The following is a 24194-nucleotide window of genomic DNA, read 5'->3' on the forward strand; positions in this document are numbered from 1 at the left end:
AATCCTCCTCATCTCCCCCACTCCCATTCCCATTTCTTCTCATCCAGGGCTCCAAACAAACCCTTTTGAAGAGGAGGCTGTGGAGCTGACAGCTCATCTGTGGCTGCATGCATGGACTGCTCTTAAACATAGGCTTTAAAAATAACGTAATTAGAGCTGAACCCATCTGCCCCACTCAACTCACCCTTTAAAACGCTTACAGTAATCAGCATGCACGACAGTGGATAATTAAAGGATCTATTCATAATATATTGCTCTCCTGATGATGAAATAATCTTACACCCCTGTGCGTGCTTTGATGCCATAGACTGATCAAGCATGGCTGACATGGCTGCCCATGCCCAGGGAAGTGATCCTGCACTGACCTGGCCCCGTGGTGATATATGACATAAGTGGTAAAACAATGTATGTGAGGGGTGTGAGTGTATGTGTCTGTCTATGACACACTTTGAGTGTGTGTGTGTGTATATATGTATGTATGTGTGTGTGTGTGTGTATATATGTATGTATGTGTGTGTGTGTGTATATATGTATGTATGTGTGTGTGTGTGTGTGTATATATGTATGTATGTGTGTGTGTGTGTATATATGTATGTATGTGTGTGTGTGTGTGTATATATGTATGTATGTGTGTGTGTGTGTATGTGTAGGAGGAAGGATGAATACTAATGGCCAGAATGATGATGCTGCTGGCCAGAGAATGAGCTGGCAGTCTGTCTGATCTTTGTGTGTGTGTGTGTGTGTGTGTGTGCGCGTATGATAGATAGAGAGATACAGTCTTTGGATGGGGTACAAAGTTTGAAAAAAAAGAAGAAGTTTATAGTTTATATATATATATATATAACTGTATAAGTTTATACATATATATATGTGTGTGTGTGTAAGTAAGTAAGTAAATTTAATTTATAGAGCACATTTAAAGCAGTTTCCACTGACCAAAGTGCTGTACAGAGGATATGGCTAAAAATAGAAAATAAAAGTGTGTCACAGAGAGAATGAGAGAGAGAGATTGCATGTGCATGAATGAGAGATGTTGGTGTGTGTGTGTTATGTCCAGACCAACAAGGCCTAACGTTCACGTTATCTCCAGAATGCCAGTGAGTGTAAAGAACTTTATTTTTATTTATTCATTTGTTTGTTGTCTGTCTTGTATGTCTTGGTGTCACGGGTACGCTGGCGACTACGCCGCTCCGTCCGCTATTGTCTTTGTTAGTCTATGTGTCAATGACAATGTCTTATATGTGGAGCGCTTTGGGTTGCACTCTGTGCATGTTAAATGCGCTATACAAATAAAACTGACTTGACTTGACTTGACTTATGAGTTTATCCACTAGAGACTGCTGTCAGAAGGCTGAAGCTGGCTGTGTGGATTGTTGTCACCTCATGAATGTGGAGTGCAAAATTGTGTGTGTGTGTGTGTGTGTGTGTGTGTAGGTCTTTATGTATGTTTGTGTGTAACACTGAATAATAAACTAAGAAAATGGCAGTCATAGAATGTTGGCAATGAGAGGAAAGAGCTGCGATTCCTTGTTACCATAGCAATGGCTGTACACTCAACCCACACACCATAGTTTCCTACTTCTCTCCTACATTTGTGTGCTGTTCAATTCTGCCATGCCTGACCTTCATCTTCAAAGAGCTGATGTCAACCAATTATTGGTCCGAAAAGGCATCCACAGGAATGTCAAATCAAGAAAGTGACTAGTGGAGTCAGGTAGGAGTTGAGGCTCTTTTGCACTCATGTCTCATTTTTCCTCAAACAAATGGAATTTCGAATAGTCCAAAGATTCCATCCACAGGAGGAAGGAGTTTATTAGAACCTTTTTCAACTTGAACGGAGCATGTCTGGTTTTAAGAATACACAATTTTAAATATACAGATGAGCTTTGATGCGGAGGCAGCATGGAAGATGAAAGATGTCACCATCTGTGGGAGAGACCCCTTCTTGCATTTTAAGCAGGCACTTCAAACCATACCTCTCCAAAAATGAGCATCTCTTAAAAGCCACCAGGTGCTATGTTTCTTACACTGGGATGTTTGTGTGTTGTAACTTTATCTGTTGTATTGTCAGTTTCTTAAGCTTTGCTTAAGATTCTCATCCACCCACACACACACCCACATGCACCCACACAAGCTGCAGTTCATGAAGTATTATCTTATTAGCTTTAAAGGATACTTCCGGTATTTAGCACTTGTGAGTCCCTTTTCTGGTTTGTTTTGGATGAAATAGAGTGGTGGACACCAACATTTTAACGATGAGTCCTGTCCCGACTTTCTGACTCGTTTTGAATAGCATTTGACTGTTTCAGAGTGGCTAGCTATGGGCATGCACAAACATGTCCTTAAAACAACCCTTAACGTTCGTTTTCAAAACTGTGCAACTCAGAGTGGTTAGTGGTGCTCATGATTTGTTTTGCTGCAATGCAGTATTCATTCCCTTTCTGCCAGCTCTTGTCAGGAGAGGGGAGGTGGGATGGAGGGAGGGAGGAGGGGAGGGGTGGGGATAATCCGTTGCTGTCCGACCGAGGGGCGCTTAAACTCGCCAAATAAACAGTCCTCATCGAGTTGCCGCTCTCACCCTGTCCAGTGGTCAGCCTTATGCAATGCATGCTGTCAAGTCTGTGTCACCACTGCTCTGTGTATGTGTGTGTGTGTGTGTGTGTGCGTGGTCTGTGCGCTCATATGCGTGCGTGTTTGATGTCAAAGCGATAATACAACGAATTATCAGTTTTATGCAGCACATACTGTAATAGATCAGTGCTACTTTTATATGCGCCATATTATAGATCAGTGGCCTTAACAGACCCCTTAGACATAGAAGCAGAGGTTTTTTCAACCAAAACAGAGGTTTTTTCAACAACTTCCAGTCATTTATCTTAAGCAGGAGGACATGGGTGAAAGGTGAGGGGTTTCTGGTCAACGAAGATTGATACGATTTCTCGCAGCACACCTCTTGAATCTGTAATTTCCTGCAGCAATCAGTCAGACATTGTCCAGTGAGAGAACAGATAAATATATAACTGGGGTAAGCATATTGATGAGCCGCTCCCCTGAGGCTGAATCTGATGCAGAGACACACCAGCATAAGCAACACACGCACGCAGGCACGCACACACACACTAATTGAGCTATTAACCACAAATGAAATGGCTAAGGCTATAAAAGGCTAAGGCTATAAATACTACGCATATACTGAAAGAGTGCTGTAACTTAATTTCTTGCAGCAAACATGCTTGGGCCTTCCTACCCATGGTGTCTTGTCAATCAAAAAAGACAAAAAGTTGATGCTGACATTTTTGATGGTCATTTGTTGCACCTTCACATTGTTTGAGTGACAGCTCAACAGCTGTAATGATAACTGAGTTCAAACAAATGTTTTAGTTTTACAATTAATTTTTTGTAACCTTAGGGAAAAAACCCTGATATCCCTCGCTAAAGTAAGAGACTTAAGTTTGACTTGTATATTCGTTCCACCGCTAACATTGGATTGAATCACATTTATATGTGTTTGGGGTAATTGGCACAATTGTATTTGACAACAAACAAACAAACCTGAATTCCTTCCTATTCAGAACCCCTCCTACCCCTCCTGCTGCTGAGTGTGTGATTGAATATTTCCCTCCGTCAGCCTGTCAGAGCATGCTGCTAGGCGGCTATCGAAGCAGGAGCCCCCGCTGTCTTAGGTTGAGTGGCAGCTCGCAGATGAGAGCTGAAATCAGAGCAGCATGCGGCACGTCGGCGTTGGTGTGGAATGCAAAATGGAGCCCGGATCAATATACTATCAACAACCTCTCCACCCACGGTCCACCACCACCTCACCGCCACCTGCGAGGGCAAGGAGGGTAATCCTCCACCCACGTGTACAATCATGTTGTAGCACAGACCTGCATTAGAAACCGTAACAGTGAGGCTTGTTGTGTTTAGCGTCTTTTGGAAGCAGTTTGCACTAAGTAGTAGCCTCCTCGCCTACACCCAAACCAACCCCATGTACTCATCATGGCAACGGGCTAATTAATCCCCTCCCTACCACCACACCCACCCAAACACACACACATTTAATATGGGACTAGTCTGACCTAAAGTCTCTTCCACATCAGACAAATGAAAAGCTCTGTGCACTCAGTAGAGATCATTAATGTGAATTAATGAGGCACAACAGTGCTAGTGATTTGTTACTTTCTTCATTTGTCCTCTTTCAACTCAGATGTAGGTCTCTGTCTAAAGGTATAAAGATTCTTTGTTTGGATCCATATAATCACTGTAGGCAGTAAACTGCTTATGAAAACAGCAAGATGTTAAAAAAGCTTTAAATACTACTGCTCTTCAAGAACAACCAGTTACATGGCACATAGCACTCTTTACCTTGTTCTATACAATATGGCATTTTGAAAGAGGCCCAGATGAACCCAGATTTTTCTGACACACTCAAAAGACATTGGACGGCAATTTGAAAAATCTGACCAGTCGAGCCAGACAAATGTCTTTGACTGGAATGTCATTTCAAGGTGTTTCACCTCTGAGGAATACTGCCAATGTTCAGGCCTCAGCCAATGACTTGCACACATAGATAGATAGGGAGAGAGGTGTATTATTGGGATGCATGAAGTGATTAGTCTGACGAGCCAGACCCACATTAAAATGTAGGGTCTGGACACTCACCGTTCGCAGTGCTCAGTCCGAGGGGTGGGATAATCAGTTGTCTTTCAAATTCCCTCTGCACGCAATAGGACAGCGGCAGCGCTATGAGTCCCATGCGTTTTCCACCAGCGGAGCTAGTTGGCTAGTTCAAACGTTTGCCAACTTAAAGGAGAATTCCGGTGTGATATTGACCTAAAGTGTATTGAAACATGATACCGAGTGTGAACGTATGTCTCATAGCCCATCTCGGCTTGTCCCCTGCACTCCAAAATCTGGCGCTAGTTAGCCGATACTACCAACAGCTTTTTCAATAGTGGTGCTTCGGCATCGGGCTAGCCATGCAAATAAATCACTGTTTTACACCCATTTACGAGGCTCAATGTATCTCCACACTTCATTGGTAGACTTCCGAGGGCCCTGACATTTAAAACGAGACATTGAGAACTTTGAAAAAGCACTGGTAGTTTACTTACAAGACGATTTATACAGACAGTATCTTCACGAAGTTTAGCATTTGCAGCCATCTTGAATTTAGTCACGATAAGTCGAGCAACGAGTAAGAATGAACAGGTATGATAAGGGATCAGATTCCAAAAATAATTCAGTGGAAATGCATGGATTCCAGTTGCTGCTACAGGAAGAAACTGGAATCCATGCATTTCCACTGAATTATTTTTGCATCAGCTAACTAGCGCCAGATTTTGGAGTGCAGGGGACAAGTCGAGATGGGCTATGAGACATACGTTCACACTCGGTATCATGTTTCAATACACTTTAGGTCAATAGCACACCGGAATTCTCCTTTAATAAAAGCTTAACTCGTGTCACATTGTTCGCCAGCAGCAACATCCATCTTATTTGTTTTCAAGTAGCAGGGAATTCAAGCCAAACCGTTGCAACTCTGCCATCAATCATTATGTTAAGCCCACCTAACGACTCTATACATGATTTCATTGGCCTGATTAAGTTTCGATTTCTGGAGCTCACAAGCCAACGGAGAGTTGCTAGACTAGCCCTGGCAGCAAATGTAATTCGCTGCCGCTAGGGGCGCGTCTAGATTTCTAGGCTATGAAGTGATGCCAATCAATCATCAAACCTTTGTCCGATTTTAGTGTTCCCTTTGGGAGCATTGGTCCTAAGCACTGGCCTGACAGTATTGACTGCCATTGAAATATTGAACCTATTTCCAACCGAAGAACCGATCTGCATCGATTGCTGCCTCACGTGTGAAGGAACGCTGTGAGGAAGCAGAAAAGCAGTGGAATTAGACATATTCTCATTTGGTATCCGGCTTGATGTGCATTCTAACCTCTGTCCATCTGTCTGTGTTTGCTTATCTGTTTCTATGGCGATCAAGCTACAGTCATTCAGTTTCCTGAAGTTGGTGACAAATGAGGATATTGGAATTGTTCTCGGAAGTCTCTGGATCCTTGAGAGAGGGAGTTGGAGATCCCTAATCACATACAGTATGCAGTACCTTGTTTATCAGTTGTGCCTATTCATCAACTTATTTACAAATTCAGTGTACCACAAATCCCTTCAGCTATAGTTCTGAAGGAAAAACACATTCTTGTCTCACATGCATAAATTCTCTGTTGATGCCTCATAGTGCCCCCGAACAAAACTGTCCCTGATCACCCCCAGTGAATGTCTGCTGTGAAGCCCTGTTAGCCTCTTGGCCAGAAAGACACAGTGGTGTTGTTTCAGCTGATAGCTGCAGACTGCTGGCAAAAGCCCGGCCGGACATCAGGAGACATCAACAGAGGGAGGGAGGGAGGGAGAGCGAGAGAGAGAGAGAGAGAGAGAGAGTCTGCAGTCAGCTTATTGAGGCAGTCAGTTTTATTTTCTGTCTGGTGTGGCACAGTTTGAAAAGATTAAAGGGGAATTCCTGCACATTCAATCATTTCTGTGACTAAGGCAAAGAGAAAGAGAGAACGATGTGGTATTGTTTGGCAATTCTTTTGTAAATATGACAGAGTTAGTTTTTTATGAAATTTCAGGATATAAGCAGCCTTCATGTTTTAGAAGAGGGTCCAAGGGAATTCAGGATTATTTTTGTCAATGTACTCTTAGTAGTCTCATAAAACAATCCTACTGTGTCATTCTTGCTTTGTTCAATTGCTGTGGATCAAACAAAAAATAAAATTACTACAATTTATTTTACTTTTGTGAATACATATCAGGAGACAACAATAATTATTCAAAAGGGCTTTCTTCTGTTTTTGCACCTACGTATATAATAACTACTATTATTAAACATCTTTGATTTTTGTATATAATGGGACTGTTACAGTATGTGCTTCATTACAATCTGGTTATTACAGCCGCCCTTAGAAAGGGACACCTCAAGGTCACATAAGATGATATCAAGATTTTAATATCACAGTCAAGGTATAATGACTATTTTTCCTAGACGATTTATGACTGGTTGATCAGACTGACTGATGCAATGTTATTATAACATCAATGTTACTGCATCAGTGACCAAGATTAAGTGTAAATTTACTAATGAACTACTTACTGTACCTTCTCTGACATGCCTTACTCTAATTAAAATGCAGCAACCCTTCACTTGATCACCTTATCACAGGAGTGGCATCTTTTTCATAAAGACTGCACGGGAAATGCAACATTCTGTCATTAATTATCATGACAGTCAATGTCAATGAGGAGGGTTGAATTTCTCGATGATCCCTGTCTGTGCTGACTGACGGCTGTAACTGTAATGCCTCGTTTACATTTATTACTGTGTTTAACTCATTTTACGTAAAGTAATTGAAATACATAAATGATAGAAGCTTGATTTTTTTAATTTCAAAATCCTCTCAGAGGGGAAGTATCTGAATCGTTGCCATCCTAATTAAAACAGGAAACAGAAGATGATGAAAAAAATCACTAATTAAACACAATAAATTCTAACAAGACATGATTCATGTTGATCCAAGCCACAGAGATATGCAGGCGCTTCATTAGTGCATTATCTGCATGTGATGTAGATCTGTAATTATTGGTAGAGAAAAGCTCTTGAGATGGTTATCTCCGCATGGTTCTCTGCTAATGGTTTTTCGTCTGCCCGAGTGGGAGGACCAGGCAGGCATTAAGTACACAAGTGTTCATTATGTAGGACCAGAAGTATGTATGTAATGCAAAGTTGAGTTAACGTGGGTGGCCAGCTGCAATTTGCATCTTTCTCTGCTTTTCACTATGACTTTTGCAAAAGGTGATGTTTACCGTCGCTGCACCCACACAGCCACTGACTGAACACTGGGTGTCAGATCGGAATTACACAGGGACATCTGGAGTCCTGATCACAAAAATTAACAATCCATTTGCCTGAGGAATCATGTGACTGACTGAATACATTCCAAACGGGAGACGTTCCTAGTCTCGGAATAGCCTACTGTACCTTTGGGAGCTGTGGCATTTATGAGAGTCTCATCTGCCTCCAGGTTGAATGTGGAACAACCCACAATTTATGGGTAAATCGACAGTTTTTTTGCCTCCAATCTGCTATAAATTAGGCTCATAAAATGGGAAATACATTCTAATTCCTTCCAACAGCTTAATGAGCAATATGCTCCTTTTGCCCTGTCTGTGTTATCAGTGCCCTATCGATCTGTCGATGAAATATTTCGTCATTTAAGATTTCTTAAAAATAGTGTTAAAATATTGTCTCGTCTCATTCTCGTGAATCCAATGCTGTGTATCGTTTCGTCTCGTGGGCTGAGTGTATCGTCACACCCCTAACACCTATACAAATTAGAAAGCCCTGTTGCAGGAGTGACTGAGGCATTTCAGGTTCCTCCATACCCTTCAAAGCAAGGTGAAGTTGGTTTAGGTGAGGAGTTTTTTTTGTATTATCATTATTATTATTATTATAAAATACATTTGTGGGACACATAAATCAGACTGGTCAGAGAAAAGAATGGTTTGCTGAACTATGGTTACAACGAACCTCCCTAAAGGCAGATTTATTCGTTGACATATTACAGGTTGGCTAAACTCAGCGGGTCTTTTGCAGAAGTAGATGTGATGGGTGATGTAACAGACTTCAGTGAGTTTTTTCTTCTTCATTACAGATTTAAGGTTGCGGTGCACACAGTCGCGGAGAACAGTTCTCACAACACCACCACAAGGGATGTAAAGGGTAAAAGCAAGCTATCTGGACAAATGTGCAGTGGACAATGTACAGAATGAAAAGTATGTGCCCTATGGAATTTCAAGGCCGAAAATGTTCGAAGCTGTCCAGCTTCCAGAGAAATAAAATGTATTCTTCAAACGTTGTGCAATACATAAATATGTGTTGCTACATCATGATATGCATATAATAATGCACACATGCACACGCACACACACACACACATGCAGCACACACACGCTTATTGGATCCCATTATTGTGCTTGTAGTTAAAAGAATGATGTGGACCGCTAGCAGAGACTAATTTCTTAAGAACTTCAAAAAAGGCCTTCTGGTTCTGTCCAGAGCTTTGATGTCTTTACAATCCATGCTGTGCTCTCCCTTTCATGTCACAGAAGCGCTTGATTGGTTTTTTGGAGAAACCACCCAACCTGACCACTAATGAAATAAGGTTTGAATAAGGACCGGAAAAAAAGATGGCTGTTTGGAATATCTTCTCCATCAAAGCGCATTGGGCAATTTAACATTCAGGCATGGCTGAATAAGGTTTCAATGCAGAGACAACACAAGAACTAACCATACCACCGAGGGAAAGAACCTCAAATAATATACGCTCTTTGTGGTGCAACCCCAGGTCCCCATTTTAAAGTGAAGGGATGCAGGACAGACTTGTCGAATTAGACTATTTTTCCATATTTATGTCAATGGCCAATGCAGCTATTAGAATTAATGAGATAGTCTTTTTTGCACTCAAACTTCAAGAGGCCACAGTATTCTTGTCCAAATGCAAATTACATCAATTCACCGAATGAAATTATGCAGGCAGATACCTTTCAGCTACCAGGAAGTAATTGGGAGCAAAACATCTTAATAATGTAGCCATTATCTACCATCTTCTGTCTCTCAGAAAGTTATTAGCTATTGAGTAATGACGAAAATAAAGCTTTCCTTTTGTTCCTGGTATTTTGGCAGGGATTCTTATAAAATAAATCCTTCCTGCAAGGAAGAGCTTTTAGAAGCTATTGCAGGCCTGATCTGTCAATGGCAAAACAGGGAGCTTTTAAACCCTCTTACTCCACACCCCTCTCCCTGTGTCTCTATTCATACCATACTCATATTATGATGCTGTGCTTGGTCTATTAAGAGAATGAGAGACCACTGTTGCTTTTTTCACACTACATACTCAGCCTCATTAAGCAGGTTATGGCTCGCTGGACAGGCAGCACTCGAAGGCAGCATTTACTTGAAGTTTCTATAAACCTGAGAACAAATGTTATAACTAATCTAAGATGTTGTTTATACAGTGTCAGAAAAAGTCAGAAAAGAACTCAGAACACACCAATAGAGTTCAAGAGATTAGGTATTTAAAACAATAACGATCAAAAACAGTGCCTACATTTGATTTGAGCTGACTGCCATGCCGCACATACATGCTAGTAAATAAACAGAATAAAAGGAAATAGTCTTTGGTTTTAATTTGAAAATGTCAACATTTACATCAGGACAGTAATACAAGATAACCAAAGGCCATTTAATAAATATGTTAAATATACGTATACTATATAATTTAAAGTTTAAATATGATTCAATAAATAAATTGAATGTATGTATTGATAAATAGATGTATAGATGTATGGATAGATTAATAAATAAATGCATTAATAAATAGAATAAATAGCATACCAGGTGTGAAATAAGCCCAAGCTACAAAAAGTATACACTAATACTTTGCCAAACCTCACAGTCTTTTGACCTGACCTGCTCTAGTACTGTAGTGTCCATATGTAGGTCTGCAGCATACTTTGCCATATTTCACACCTGACCAAACCTCTCTGTACCTCAGACTGCGCTTATTTCAGGTTATGATGCAACTGCTTTGTCCTGGCCTTCTTGGAGAGTCCCACGCGGATTGGGCGGCTGCAGGTCTTCAGAGGCTCCAGTCTTTTTGGTGGTGTCTCCACTTTCCCTGGGGGGTGGATCAAAACATCTTTCTCATTCATGGTCTGTCCAAGAATATTAATTAAGGTAAAAAAAAAAAAAAACACGCCTTTACTATAATTGTGGATCTGTGAGCTGCACTATAAAGAACACCTGTGGTATGCCCCAATGTAGACACTAAACAAGACAAAAAATAGGCTGTAGACAAACAACACTAAACAAATAGATGATTCTTTATGAGAAAGATGTCAAACAACCACCAAATGTATGACTCGGGAAACTTGGGAGTGTTTGAATGATGCTATTCATTGTCCAATTAAAATTGTGTTACCATTAAACGCACCTTTCTGAGTGGACTACTTCTGTGGGGATGTTAAGACTTTAATGGATTTCGTGAAATCTCAAAAAAGGTGTTTAAACACTGAATTGTTGCGGAGCACAATTAAACTTAAAACCTCGTCTTTAACATGTGATTAGAGGTGCGTTGCCTTATAATTTACAGGACTGCAGAGACTATTCTTAGCAACACAATGACATAAACGCTTGCATACTGTAAGTACCACTGAAATACTCACCCTCTCCGAGATGTTCAAGGAAAGGAACGGACAGGAACGCAGGAGACCAGGACATGTAGTTATCATTTTTTCTTAATTCTGCAAAAGAAAAGTGCACGTGAAATAACGGAACATGTACCGGTACCACTTGTCCAAGTATAAATTAATAAAGTAAAAAGATGTACCTTTGCTCTTCATGGTGGAATACATAGAGTCCTCCCCATCAGGATGAGGGTGACCATGTTCTAAGGGAACCTCTTGTTCACAGTCAAGCTCCTTGTGAACATCTGAAGATTCTTCCTCCTCTTGTTCAGCTTCAAGAATGGTGTCACTTGACACAATTACATCTTCAGATTTTGAAAATGGACTAGAATGTGGGGCACTTTCCTCTTTTCTTGACTCTGTATATAACTCACTTGACTCCTCCTCCTCTTCTTCTCGATCAATCTCAAAGTATAAGCACAGCTCTTCAATGACTAAGTCAAACATCTCTTTCATTTCAAACAGAGGAATGTCACAGTCTGTGATCCTGTCTGATAGGCAGATGTTTTCTTTAGGCTCAAGGGGAGAGAGACTCTGTTGAGGAGACACAGCGATAATGCTCTTTTGGCTTTCCTCTCCTCCCCATCTGGTGCCTCTGTCCTGTGAATAAACTGGACAATTGTCTTTACAATGTGATATTAATTCAATTGTCGTCTCGTCTGAATGGATCCCACAGTGTGCTGACGTCACAGGGCCATGATCAGCTGGAGGAACTATGAGAACTTGTGAGACTGCAGCTGCAGCCAAAACCGTGGGTGAGCTGTCAAGGAGTGGGCTATTTTCAAGATCACTGTCAGGAGAGATTTTTACTTTTTCAAACGAGTCGAAACCCAGAGGCACACAGTCAGAGAAAACATGCAGCGCTGTGCTCTCTTTTGTCACATCCTCAGTGGGAGCAGTGTGTGATCCAGGGACAACTGCGTCAGAGCACAATGTGAATGCCGGCATGTCCTTGACGGCGAATTCATGTGAGGTATCACTGTGGGCGAATGCATCAGTCACTTTCACATTCTCCTCCCGAGGCTGAATGACTGGTTGCTGCGCTGCTACTCCATCCGAGAGCTTCTTTGATTTCTCCTCCTCCCAGCCCTCGGACAGAGGCCCAAGTCTCATTTCATTCGGGGAAGGGCTACTCTTAAAAAAAAACACCTCCATTCCCATGGCCAAAAGCCCAGTTGGGGATGAGCACACCGCTGCCTCCAATCTACTTTCATGATGGTCCACGGAGTCAGACGCCAGACTTGCTAGTGCAAGTAAATCAGTCTTAGCCCCTGCTGTGTATGAATCAACATCTGCTTCTGCACCCAAGTCAAAACTCTCTGCAGGTTTGGTGAAGCTCTCAAAGGCTGTTAAACCCTGGGGATGGATCCTCGCCTCGTCATCTGGGGAGCCATTAGGTGTGGGCAACAATCCATCCAAACCGACATAATTAATCAAAAGCTGTTCATCCTCCTCAGATAGACTTCTTGGAATATGTGCCATATCAAGGTTATCAGCGTCACTGTTCAAAGGTGACACAAAAGCACAGTGGTCGTCAGAAAGTTCACACACTACACTCCTAACAGTGGGAGCCTCAGGAAAAGGATGGGACTGGGCGGTGTCTTCTTCAAATGATGTGATGCCATTCAGTGTCACGTCAGAGGCGCAGGGCAAAGATGCTGAATCACTGGTCTGGGAGTTCACGTCGGGTTGCATGTATTCGGGGGTGATGTGACTCTCTTGGCCTGCTCCATTAACTTCACACACTACACTCCTAACAGTGGGAGCCTCAGGAAAAGGATGGGACTGGGCGGTGTCTTCTTCAAATGATGTGATGCCATTCAGTGTCACGTAAGAGGCGCTGGGCAAAGTTGTTACAGATGTTGAATCACTGGTCTGGGAGTTCACCCTGGGTTGCATGTATTCGGGGGTGATGTGACTCTCTTGGCCTGCTCCATTAACTTCACACACTACACTCCTAACAGTGGGAGCCTCAGGAAAAGGATGGGACTGGGCGGTGTCTTCTTCAAATGATGTGATGCCATTCAGTGTCACGTCAGAGGCGCAGGGCAAAGATGCTGAATCCCTGGTCTGGGAGCTCACCTCGGTTTGCATGTGTTCGGGGGTGATGTGACTCTCTTGGCCTGCTCCATTGACTTCATGGCCTCCGTCCATCTCAGTCACAGCTGCCATGTCCTTATACACACAGACTGGCATCTGACTAAGGCATGTCTGTGCGGCTACGGCTGTGTATTCATCACACTTCGGCAAACCTTCGGCTTCTTCCGTTGCACCAGCGGAAAGCCACAGGGCTGCATCAACGGGAACACTGTGAGCAAGAGACACATTGATCTCGGGCACATTACTTCCCAAATCACCACTTAATGAGACATCATAAGTAAAGATGGAGCCTGGGCTCGCATAATCAGCCATCTCCTCGTCACACACTATGCGTTCCTCGTTAACTTCGGTTTTTGTCTCTCCATCACAGGCATGCACATTTTCTCTAAAAAGACAGTCGGGTCTATCTTGACTTCCCTCCGCTGCTCTATGACTTATTGGACACAATGGGTTACAACTCTCTTGATTGTGTACTATGCTTTCCTCTGCAAACTCCACAATCTCTGCCTTCTCACTCTCCTCTCTCGATTGTTTTTTTGTGGTGTCACTTTGCTGTAAAATATAGTGTGGCAGAGAACTAGCCCCACTTTGTGCAAGCAGTCTTTCTTTTCTAGCTTCAGTGAGTGGAGTTTCGCAGTTGTTAGTGTGGAAAGGCATATCTGCTGCCGGCAGTTCCACTCTGTCTATGTCAAGCCTCATTCTTTTAGGTGACGGTGGGGCAGTGCCGTTTTCATTCTGAAATGAACTACCCACCTTGACATCACAGGCAGTACTCATTTCAGCTCCAGCAGAATCACCTTCCATGACATCAGAGCCTGTCTGCTTTTGAGAAATGCTTCCAGTAATGCCAAAGACCTCCATTTCTTCAGTGCTGTTTCTGTCATACCTGTGAATATTTCTGCTTTTAGTTTCCAGTCTAAATTAAAGGATAATTCCAGTATATAGCACTTTGAGTCCCTTTTCTGGTTTGTTTTGGATGAACTACAGTGGTGGACACCGAAATTTTGACGATGGGTCCTGTCTCGAATTTTCTGACTCGTTTCGAAACACCTTTGACTGTGTCAGATACGAGTCAGAAAGTCGAGACAGGACCCATTGTCAAAATTTCGATGTCCACCACTCCAGTTCATCCAAAACAAACCAGAAAAGGGACTCAAAGTGCTAAATACCGGAATTTTCCTTTAAGAAATGCACCATCCATCACTTGCAAATCAAAATTCAACAGTAAACTAAAATTGTAGTTTTATAGAAAGATTTGCATGTATCTTAATTCCATTTAGGCCTACTTACTATTTTATGTACAGTGCCTTTAAAGTATTGGATGTTCCGCTTTTACTGCTTTGGTGGAATCTTGGTCAAAGTGCAAGCAGATTTCTACAAAGTAATGTTAATTAATTAAAAATATATAATGCAAAATAAGCGATTGCAGAAATATTCACCCCCTTTTAGCATTTAGTAAAATACACCTTTGGTCGCAATTAAAGCATGGAGTCTGCGTGGATAGGTCTCAATTAGGCTTGCACATCTGGATATTGCAATTTTACTATTTTAAGGAAGACAACCCTTTTCAAGTCCAGCCAAAAAGTCTCTATTGGATTGAGGTCTTGGGCACACAAGAACATTCACATTGTTGCCTTTAAACCATTTCTGTGTAGCTTGCACTGTATGCTTTGGGTCATTGTCTTGCTGGAAAGAGTTATCTTGCAGACTGAATCAGATTGTCCTCCAGGATTTCAATAATATATTTGGCTGAGTTCATTTTTCATTGAGATTTAATATGGGCTTTGCCACGTGCCCATAGAGCTTTGAGTGGTGAAGAATTTAATAGTGGTTTATTGTATTGCAGAGTTTCTCCCATTGCAGCTGCTGAAGCTTTTAAACTCCTTCAGAGTTGTCATAGCCTCCCCCACCAGTAGGCCTATTCGTCTTGAACGGTCACTCAGTTTGTGGTGATGGCCTGCTCTATGATGCAACCACTTATAATTTTACATTATATACTGCATTTGAAATTAATAAACATTACTTTGTAGAAATCTGCTAATATTTTTTGTAAATTAGTGTAAAAAAAAAAAAGAGGACACATTTAATTGACCAAGACCCCATTTATAAAAGTAATAAAAATATCCATTACTTTTGTATCATGGCCAACATTTGTCTCACACACAAATAGGCTACTTGCATGATTGGTGACAGTGTGACTTGTCCACATCTTGTAGCACATATAATAGCCTACTGCCTGTGTTTGCAGATGCTGCTACCAGTACTTAGCTAACGACATTATGATTCAATCACCGCTCTACTAGCAAGGAAGGAACGCTAAGTTAACATTATGCATCAGATGATGTTATTTGTTCAAACTCTTTGATGTTAAAATGCTTTGGTGTTATTGTGTGTGCAAACCTATTTCAAGCGTCTTATGTTTAATTGTTAGTACTGGCTTGGGTCACACTCATAACTACAAGTTACCCGATTTACTGTTGTAACAGCACTAGGCTACTGCTTTTATGTTAGTTAACGTTAACATAATATCGCTAGCTAGTAATTAAAGTTAGCTAACATTAACGTTAAAGTTGACAGCTGTGGTGGGTATTACAAAGTCATTTGTTAGGGTTGGGTATTACAAAGTCATTGTTAACTAACGTTAGGGTGAAATACGCTTCTTAGACATCATTGCTAGCGTAAATTGCTAACAAACATGTGAACTTCACACAAAGATTGTTAAGGCGCCTTAACAATCTTTGCTTCACACACCCCTAGCCAACAACTACAATAGCCAATAGCTGGGAAAGACATTTCAATAAATTGTTTAAATAATTACATTACTCTTACCCTACAAGTGTTGACAGAACTACAAATCTTGTGACACTTCAATATCAAGTCTTCTTGGAAAAATGAGCAGTGGGCTATTTTTTAAGGGCGCGAATTATTAACAGCAAGCTTTATAATCTGTCTCGCGCTGCTAAAGTAATGCTCGAGGCAGGCTCACACCTATTTTATACAGTCTATGGCTCACACCCAAATAATTCGTCAGCAGTGTCACCCAGTCTGTAGTTAATGACAAAGTTGTAATGGTAGGCTACAAAAATACTTGTAAACATGCTCAAAATGTTAGGAAAACAGGTCTTCAGAGAGATGCTCTGAAGTTCACAGGGCTGGCGTTTACTGTTGATAAACTGGTTTGATGTCATTTTATTTGGTAAGCAGAACGCACAAGATTCAGAACGCGCCAGATTCAGGGAGAGGAAGACTTGCGCAAACTCAAACGAGCCTCAGCCCCAAGTCAGGGACCCATGCAAAACAGACACACTGCATGAGAGATACATCGGTGGTGATGCGCACGGTCTGACACTGGCTTCCGTTCATTGTATCGTTTAGCGACACATCATCTGCTGCGCCGAGCCTCTACGGTCCTTCCTGCGCTCTGACCTGGCTAATTTCTCCGTTCTCACCTCCAGACAGGCATATCGCAGTGGTTGATAGATACATACCCAAGCCTACTGCCGCTCAGAGCGCAAACCAGACCTCCACAACCTTCGCATACACGCAAAGGTAAGACAATTGAAATTAAATCTGGCAATAACTACATAACAAATCACAGATTAAAGGTTTAATCTGGTTAACGACTGATTATATAGCCTGACATGGGAGACCCTGTATACAACAATCTGCAACAATATTACGTTATAGCATTGTACAATTTCTTATGATTAACCAATGTTATATTACTGTCATTAGATAGATATATTAACGACAAGCAGTCTGCCTCGGAAAATATATGTGGCGGGTGAAATACAAATATTGCACCATAGCATCATACTGTGTTTATTTAAAATAAACATATTTCTTGTCATTGAGGTTAACCAAATTAATTGCCCTCCATTCAACATACGAAATCTGTCGTGATAAACAATGAGTCTTTAGTTTCAGTGTTTTGTCTGCGAATAATCCAGAAGGAGAGAAATAATCAAACAAATGTGCACGTTGGGGGAATAATGCGCATGGATATGTTCTGGGCAGACACATTCACAGGTTAGCTCACACTGGTGTGATCATAAAGCGTTTAACTGTTTCTTCAGAAGTTAAAATCGGTCTTTCCCGATGTAGTAGCCTATTGTCGCGTTGCATTACGGCTGACATTTGAGAATAGGAGCCTCTCGTCTGCTTTGGCACGCGCATATAATTTGGAGCCAACCTAATGAGTAATGGTTCAAAAACTGAAAACACTTAATAAGATAGCGATATGAAAAGGAATGCAGAACAACGCTATGACACTGTTTAGCTTTTTTGACGTCCACAAATATTTGTTGCTCCTTTATCCTAAATGAATACTTTCACATTCACTATTTGAATGGCATCTATAGGGCTAGTTTGAAAATTATTGTTGCGAACAATTGTAGTTTTCCAAGGTCAGTACTCATCAGTGGAAATTGTAAATATGCGTGGTATTACATAATGTGGTAGCTCAATCAGACTGCCTCAGTTCGTCGATTTCGTTCAGCCACATACATGACGCATTGACATAGAACAAGTGAGCTGGTGCTTATGGCAATGCTGAGTTATCTAGCATGTGAACAGGTCTTATTTGCAATGTGTTGAATTCTGTAGATTGATAGTTCTAATCTATTGTAAAAGGTTTTTTTTTAAATCAGTGATGTATATAATAGGTTCTTTGCTCAGCCTTTTTGGTGTAGGTTAATGCAGTTGTATTTTTTTTTTTGTAGTGTTTATTATAAGAGGGACTTTACAAGAAACATGTTCAGCTTGCAGAGGCAGACTTTTGGGCTGTAGTCATGCTGCATCACTTGGTTGTCCTTTGAGAGTAGTTTTTCTCTTGTCCCTCACTGCTACTCTGGATAGATATGAGGAAATTGGGAAACAGAAGGAAAAACAGACTGCTGATGTGTTTTTTCATGTTTTTTTTTGTATAACTGTTTAAACTGGGCAATGCAGACTGAAAGAATCTGTACATTACTGTTGCATTGGAACATGCTGGCTGTATGTCACAGTTAACCTTCCCTGAGAAACATGGGTGTTCATTGGTTGATGCACTTTGATGTGGGCTGTCAATGGTCAGTGGGCTGCTGACCGAATGGAATGGATCTAACCCCCACCCTTGCTGCTTGCCTCACATATCAACAAAAGGGTCCAGTCAAAAGCACACTCTGCTCTAGGCTGGCTCCTAATTGGTCCCTGTCTGGTGGTCGTAATTAGTTAATTGTAATAACTTGGCTGTCACAGACTTGGGTGGAGGTTGGGGGGTGAGGGGGGTGAGGGGGGGGGGGGGGTGCCAAGCATAATAATTACCATCCCATTAGATTGGCCATGGAGTGTTGCCCTTTAACTCTTTAGCATGGCAGGTGGGCAACAGGGCATCGTGCCAGCCGGGCACAGATGCCCATTCAAAGGTACCCATGACCAAGCCACTTGTTTTGTAAATGCTCTAGTTCACACATGAGGTCTTTATGAAACTGGTTGTAATATCTACCATTCACGGTGCTGTCTCTTGGACAACAGAGCATGCAAGTAACCCCCCACCCTAACAAAGCCAAATACCATTTACATCAATGTGTTAGAGTTGCCTTCTTTATGTATAGTGGATGTAATATTTGACTACATGACGTGGATCCACTCTGTACATCAGATGGTCAAAGAAATAGGATTGGCCCAGTTTTAAAATCCTTGAAAATGGCTTCTGTTACATATCAATCTGTTGGCACGTATAGCTGTAGACCTATACAGTCCAACCTAATCACATTGTAGGCATTAGGTCGGATTTTTTGGGCATTACCAAGGCCGCTGTAGCCCTGTGTATCAGGGGTTTACGTGCAATGGCATGAGGCAGGTTATGGAGTTCATGTCTATCATATGTGGATGGCTTGAAGGGAGGGGTAATCCCAGAGGACAGGAGGCGTTTACTGCAGTCTCACACACACCGAGGAGTAGAGAAGCAGGCAGCCTTCCTCTGTGTGTGTGTGTGTGTGTGTGTTTGGGGGGGCGGTGGGGTGGGCTCTGACTCTGTTTTGAGTCATTTCTCATTTCTAACAATGTGGTGTCACATTGTTGCTCTTTTCCCCCCTCATTTTGCCACAAAACAAAACACTGGCAGTAAAACCCCATGTGAGTCTCGCATCGCATTCCCTTTTGTCTTTAGCTCATATGATGTCTGCAGATGGCATCGAGGCCTGTTCTGGCAGTTCAGTCTTTAAAGCCCTCTCTCTCGGGCTCAGTCATTACAGATGGACAGAGAATTGTAAGCCGAGTTCCACTACCACTGCTCTGCAGTCTTCAGGGACTTGCCTTGGTTGCTTGGCGAGCAAGAGTGATGCGTGCAGGAGAGGGCCATGACTTACTGTAGGCTGCTCGGTAGAGGATGTGTCATGTTTTAATGAGCCATGTGAAAATCATAAAACCCCCAACAACCACCCACCCACCCCAACAACCCTCAAAACACACACACACACACACACACACACACACACACACACACACACACACACACACACACACACACACACACACACACTCTCTCTCTCTCTCTTCTCTCTCTCTCACACACACACACACTCACAAATACACACTCAAGCACATACACATGCCACCCTCTGGTCAGGACAAACAGAAATATGTCAAGCGGAATAGGCAAAGACTTGATGGCACTTTGGAAGGAGCTAAGAAGAGAAGACAGCTGTTAATTTGAGGGACTGTGCTGGAAGCAACGCTTAGGTTGAGAAGAGATTAAATATTCGCAGCAAAACTGTTTCATTTAAGGTTTTTAAATTATTTGGATGTGTGGCAAGGAAAAGCATGTGTTACTAAAAAGCTCTCTCTCTCTCTCTCTCTCTCTCTCTCTCTCCTTCTCTCCACTCCTGTCGTCAATACCACCCATTTGTCTGGAATTATTGAGTAGTTGTGTCATGATGAAGTAAAAAGAAATATTTTTCTCTGATGAAAATTGAATGTTTTCGCTCGCAGCAATTAGCCCCCCTCTATCCTGATATCCATCATGGTGTGTGCTGTTCATTTATCAGTGTCTGGATGGAGACCTAAATTAATTGCAGCGAGTGACCTTTCTGAGCAGATTTGCTATTGTTTCACGTCAGCCTCTATCGCTTTGAGCGAATCACTGCTATAGAGACGAACTCCACGGGTACAAATTCTCCCGTCAGTCGATCAGAACTCGGCAAACAACATCAGATGCATTTTGCTTCCTCTTTCACATTCTCTTTCTCTTTCTCTGCTCTGTTTATTTGTATTTTTTTTTATCTCTCAGCTCACTCTACCTCCATCTCACTCTTCTCTGTTATTTTTGGGCTGCATAAATCACAGTCAGTTCTGGTGGAAGATCCCGTGTAGTCTGATCTCTGGGTCTGTATGCATCTGTGGTTCTGCTTTTTGTCTCTGTATTTTATTCATGTGTCAGTAATTATGCAGCTAAATAAACAGCTCTGTCCTGCCAGTGACGCAGTGTGTGATGGTGTGGGGCACACACTGCTGCAACCTGCACTGATAAGCAGATACACACACACACACACACACACACACACACATATATATACACACACACACACACACACACACATATATACATATACATACACATACACATACACACACACACACACATACACATACACATACACATACACATACACACACACACACACACATACACATACACACACACACACACACACACACACACACACACACACACACAACATGATACATACATATACATACATACACATATATACATACACATACACACACAAGCACACAAAAAATGATAGACACACATAGAGACCATTGGGTTGTGGTTACCCGAAACAGGAACAAGTCTTTTCAGTTTATTGCTGTTGAAATAGGGGGGTAGGAGATCATTGCATAGACAGGCCAGTGAAGTAAGTAAGTGTGATTGAGTGTCTACCTTTGTATACACATGTCATGGTGTATGATAGGTCTACCAAATTATGTAATGTAATGTGTTAAATTACACAAATAGAGGTATGCAGAGGACTAGTTCACTCTCTTAGTGTTGTTTCCATCAATCTAAATAAAATGTGGAGCATGTCTGATTTACCACAAGCTCAGTCTACCTAAATGTCTACCTTGTTGCATCTACAGCGGCTGGATGTATAAATACAATTCCCAAGCTCCCGCAACAGGCAGTTTGCGCTTTTACCTCATTGCGGCCTGTCTGTACATATCTCGCAATGATTTTACACGCACGTTGCAAAACAAATACGCCTGGAGTGGGCGCAAAAGCGTTAGTACATCTGGCCCACAGACTCTCAATTTGCGTTCCTCTGTACTTTTACTTCCTATGTTGAGTACAGAAGTGCATTCACACTGAGTGTAATGGAAACATGCTGTGCACTATAAAAACCTTGTTGGTGCACACATGATCAAAAAGCTGAGTATGGAACACTGAACACTTTTCACCCTCAATGGTCGCCATCTTAGCTATGTAGAGGAAGGGGAGTGTCCAAGACAGGAAAAGGCTTAATCAACAGAGCGCAGTATTGATATGGGATTTGAGAGGTAACACAACATTAGTTCTGATCTGTCTGTCAGCATTTCTTGTGTGTGTGTGTGTCTGTCTGTCTGTCTGTGTGTGTGTGTGTGTGTGTGTGTGTGTGTGTGTGTGTGTGTGTTGTATTGTATGTGTGTGTGCACATATCATTCACTAGCCATGCATTTTCTTACCATTTTTACCATTTTTTACCCCCCCCCCCCCCCCCGACAGACACGATGGGGAAACAGAACAGCAAGCTGACCCCAGAGGTGATGGAGGACCTGGTGAAGAACACGGAGTTCAACGAGCACGAGCTCAAACAGTGGTACAAGGGCTTCCTCAAGGACTGCCCCACCGGCCGCCTCAACCTGGATGAGTTCCAGCAACTTTACGTCAAGGTAAGGATTTCGGGTGCTTGCTGTGTGTTTGTGTGTGTGTGTGTGTGTGTGTGTGAGAGAAAGAGTACAGGTGCAGACTTCAATTCAAGTCATCAATGACTGCGCCTTGTTTTTCCGGAGAGTTATTTGTTATTTTATTTCTGAACCACTGACCATTTTGTGGGTGAGAAAGGTTTAATGCTGGGGGCTTTTGAGGTAACGTACATATCAAGGCAAAACTTATGGAGGCAATTTCAGGGCTCTCCCAAGCATCCCCTTAGATCATCAGTCTGCTGAGGTTGACTGCAACAGCTGTCACCGCTTCCCCTGCTGCAGATGCACATTCTCATTTCCTCTCGGTGTTTTTCCTCTCGAAAATGGTAGCCATTTTTTGTCTTACCACCCCCACCCCCCTAACACACACACACACACACACACACACACACACACACACACACACACATACCTCCCATAACATATGAGTGAGCACAACTTTCCAAAGCACCAAAACTGCTGTGAGGCACTAGGATTGCAGATTAGTCATCATATCACTGGACAACATACAAGATTGTAATGAGCTGTTGGCACAACAATGAGCTGTTGATTTTTTGAGTCACAGTAGTACGTTGTGGCACGGGAGTGCTTATGCCTGAAGGCCCTTGACAACTAGATTTTCAATATAGGGTCTATCTACCCTTAAAATGCCAAGAAATGGTCGCCTAGAGATTCACAGTAAGTACAGTGCAGTAATGGTGGGAGGGACCTGTGTTGGGAGAGGAGTGCCTGGCCAGATGTGGCCCAGATCAGGGCCCTATTCTAAAACTGATAGTTCCGGTCCTTGATTGTGATTGGCTGAATCACTTTCGATGCTGTTCCAGCACAAACATACACTGCTAGCACGTCGTGCCTAACAACACCCCTTAGCTGTTGTAGAATCAGCGTAACCTACGGCCTCTCGGGGCTTATTGCTTAAACGAGTTGCTGCTGCTGCTGCTGCTGCTGGGGGACCTGACTGATCCGTCATGGCTGAACCTGTGGCCCCGCCACAACAGCACCGTGCTCATTTAAAACGGCAGTCAAGTCTCTCAGCGTTAAGCACGCGTCCCTGGCCGCCACTGTGTAGTCTGTGAGCGAGCTACTCTGGCTGGAAGATCCACTCGGCACAAAACAGACACTGGGATAATCTAAGGCAAAAGGGGGATGTGGGGGAGTGGATTTCGGAGGGCTGTCGCTAAACCTGTTAGAGATGCATCCTGTTGTGTTTCCTGGCAACGGCATATCACTGATACAGTTTTATTTAAATCCCAATGTGAAGATAGCGAGGTAATGGATAGCATGGCTTTAGCAAGCCAGGGCCACGGATGGGATGAGAGATCAGCGGGGACAGTCTGTATTCTGTCAATTACACAGCAGAACGTTTACGAGATTAGGGCGCAGTTAGAACTGAGAGGGTGCTCATCGGTTTTTGCGTTTCTTAGTAGATAGTTTTAAAGATGGCAGTGAAAAGGTCTGGGACATGTCTTTGTATCTTATAGACATGTGGCTAATCAGACAAGTCGGAAATGCCATCCAGTTGCACGGTTTGTCTTGCCAAAGTGACGATAATCAGAATTTCAAGTCAAATGGCTCCACTAATAGTAAGATATGAATAACACCTTTTAATTCTTTTGAAATTATGAATATTTTTTCACACTGAACAATTCATTAATTGTTGTAAAAGCTGCAGTGTTCAATAGATTGGTTGTTGGTTTTATCTCTTGTGATTCCCTGATAAGTGTATATTTGTGTTGTATTTGCATTATCTCTTTAATGAGTCTAGAGATCCCCTGTGTGTATTGGCAAGCCGACAACTCAATTGGCCTGGCTGTGTTGTTTAATTTTAAGTTACTTTG

At 42.3% G+C, this 24194-nt stretch overlaps 2 protein-coding genes across 6 annotated transcripts in view; one reads left to right on the forward strand and one right to left on the reverse strand.

Moving 5' to 3' along the window:
- Positions 1–10118: 10118 nt before the first annotated feature.
- On the reverse strand, positions 10119–16366 carry LOC121712244. Of its 5 annotated transcripts, none has more exons than XM_042096352.1 (5): positions 16240–16366; positions 14164–14296; positions 11454–13601; positions 11290–11367; positions 10119–10742 (listed from the first exon to the last, which is right to left on the reverse strand). In XM_042096352.1, the coding sequence occupies exons 3-5, from the start codon at positions 13504–13506 to the stop codon at positions 10627–10629; spliced, it is 2247 nt and encodes a 748-aa protein (XP_041952286.1). In that variant the 5' UTR covers positions 13507–13601; positions 14164–14296; positions 16240–16366; the 3' UTR covers positions 10119–10626. The 5 variants fall into 5 exon arrangements, with proteins under 5 accessions (XP_041952286.1, XP_041952285.1, XP_041952284.1 ...); XM_042096351.1 differs by having other exon boundaries at positions 11454–13618; XM_042096350.1 differs by having other exon boundaries at positions 11454–12868; positions 13064–14296.
- A 266-nt stretch (positions 16367–16632) lies between these two features.
- vsnl1a (visinin-like 1a) overlaps positions 16633–24194 on the forward strand; it is a 37391-nt gene continuing 29829 nt past the window's right edge. The window contains exons 1-2 of the mRNA XM_042096419.1: positions 16633–16959; positions 22157–22323. Coding sequence (XP_041952353.1) covers positions 22162–22323 — 162 coding nt within the window. The 5' untranslated portion in view covers positions 16633–16959; positions 22157–22161. The remainder of the gene's footprint in view (positions 16960–22156; positions 22324–24194) is intronic.

Source organism: Alosa sapidissima, chromosome 6 (assembly GCF_018492685.1).
Source record: "Alosa sapidissima isolate fAloSap1 chromosome 6, fAloSap1.pri, whole genome shotgun sequence".
In the NCBI taxonomy this organism is placed as follows: domain Eukaryota; kingdom Metazoa; phylum Chordata; class Actinopteri; order Clupeiformes; family Clupeidae; genus Alosa; species Alosa sapidissima.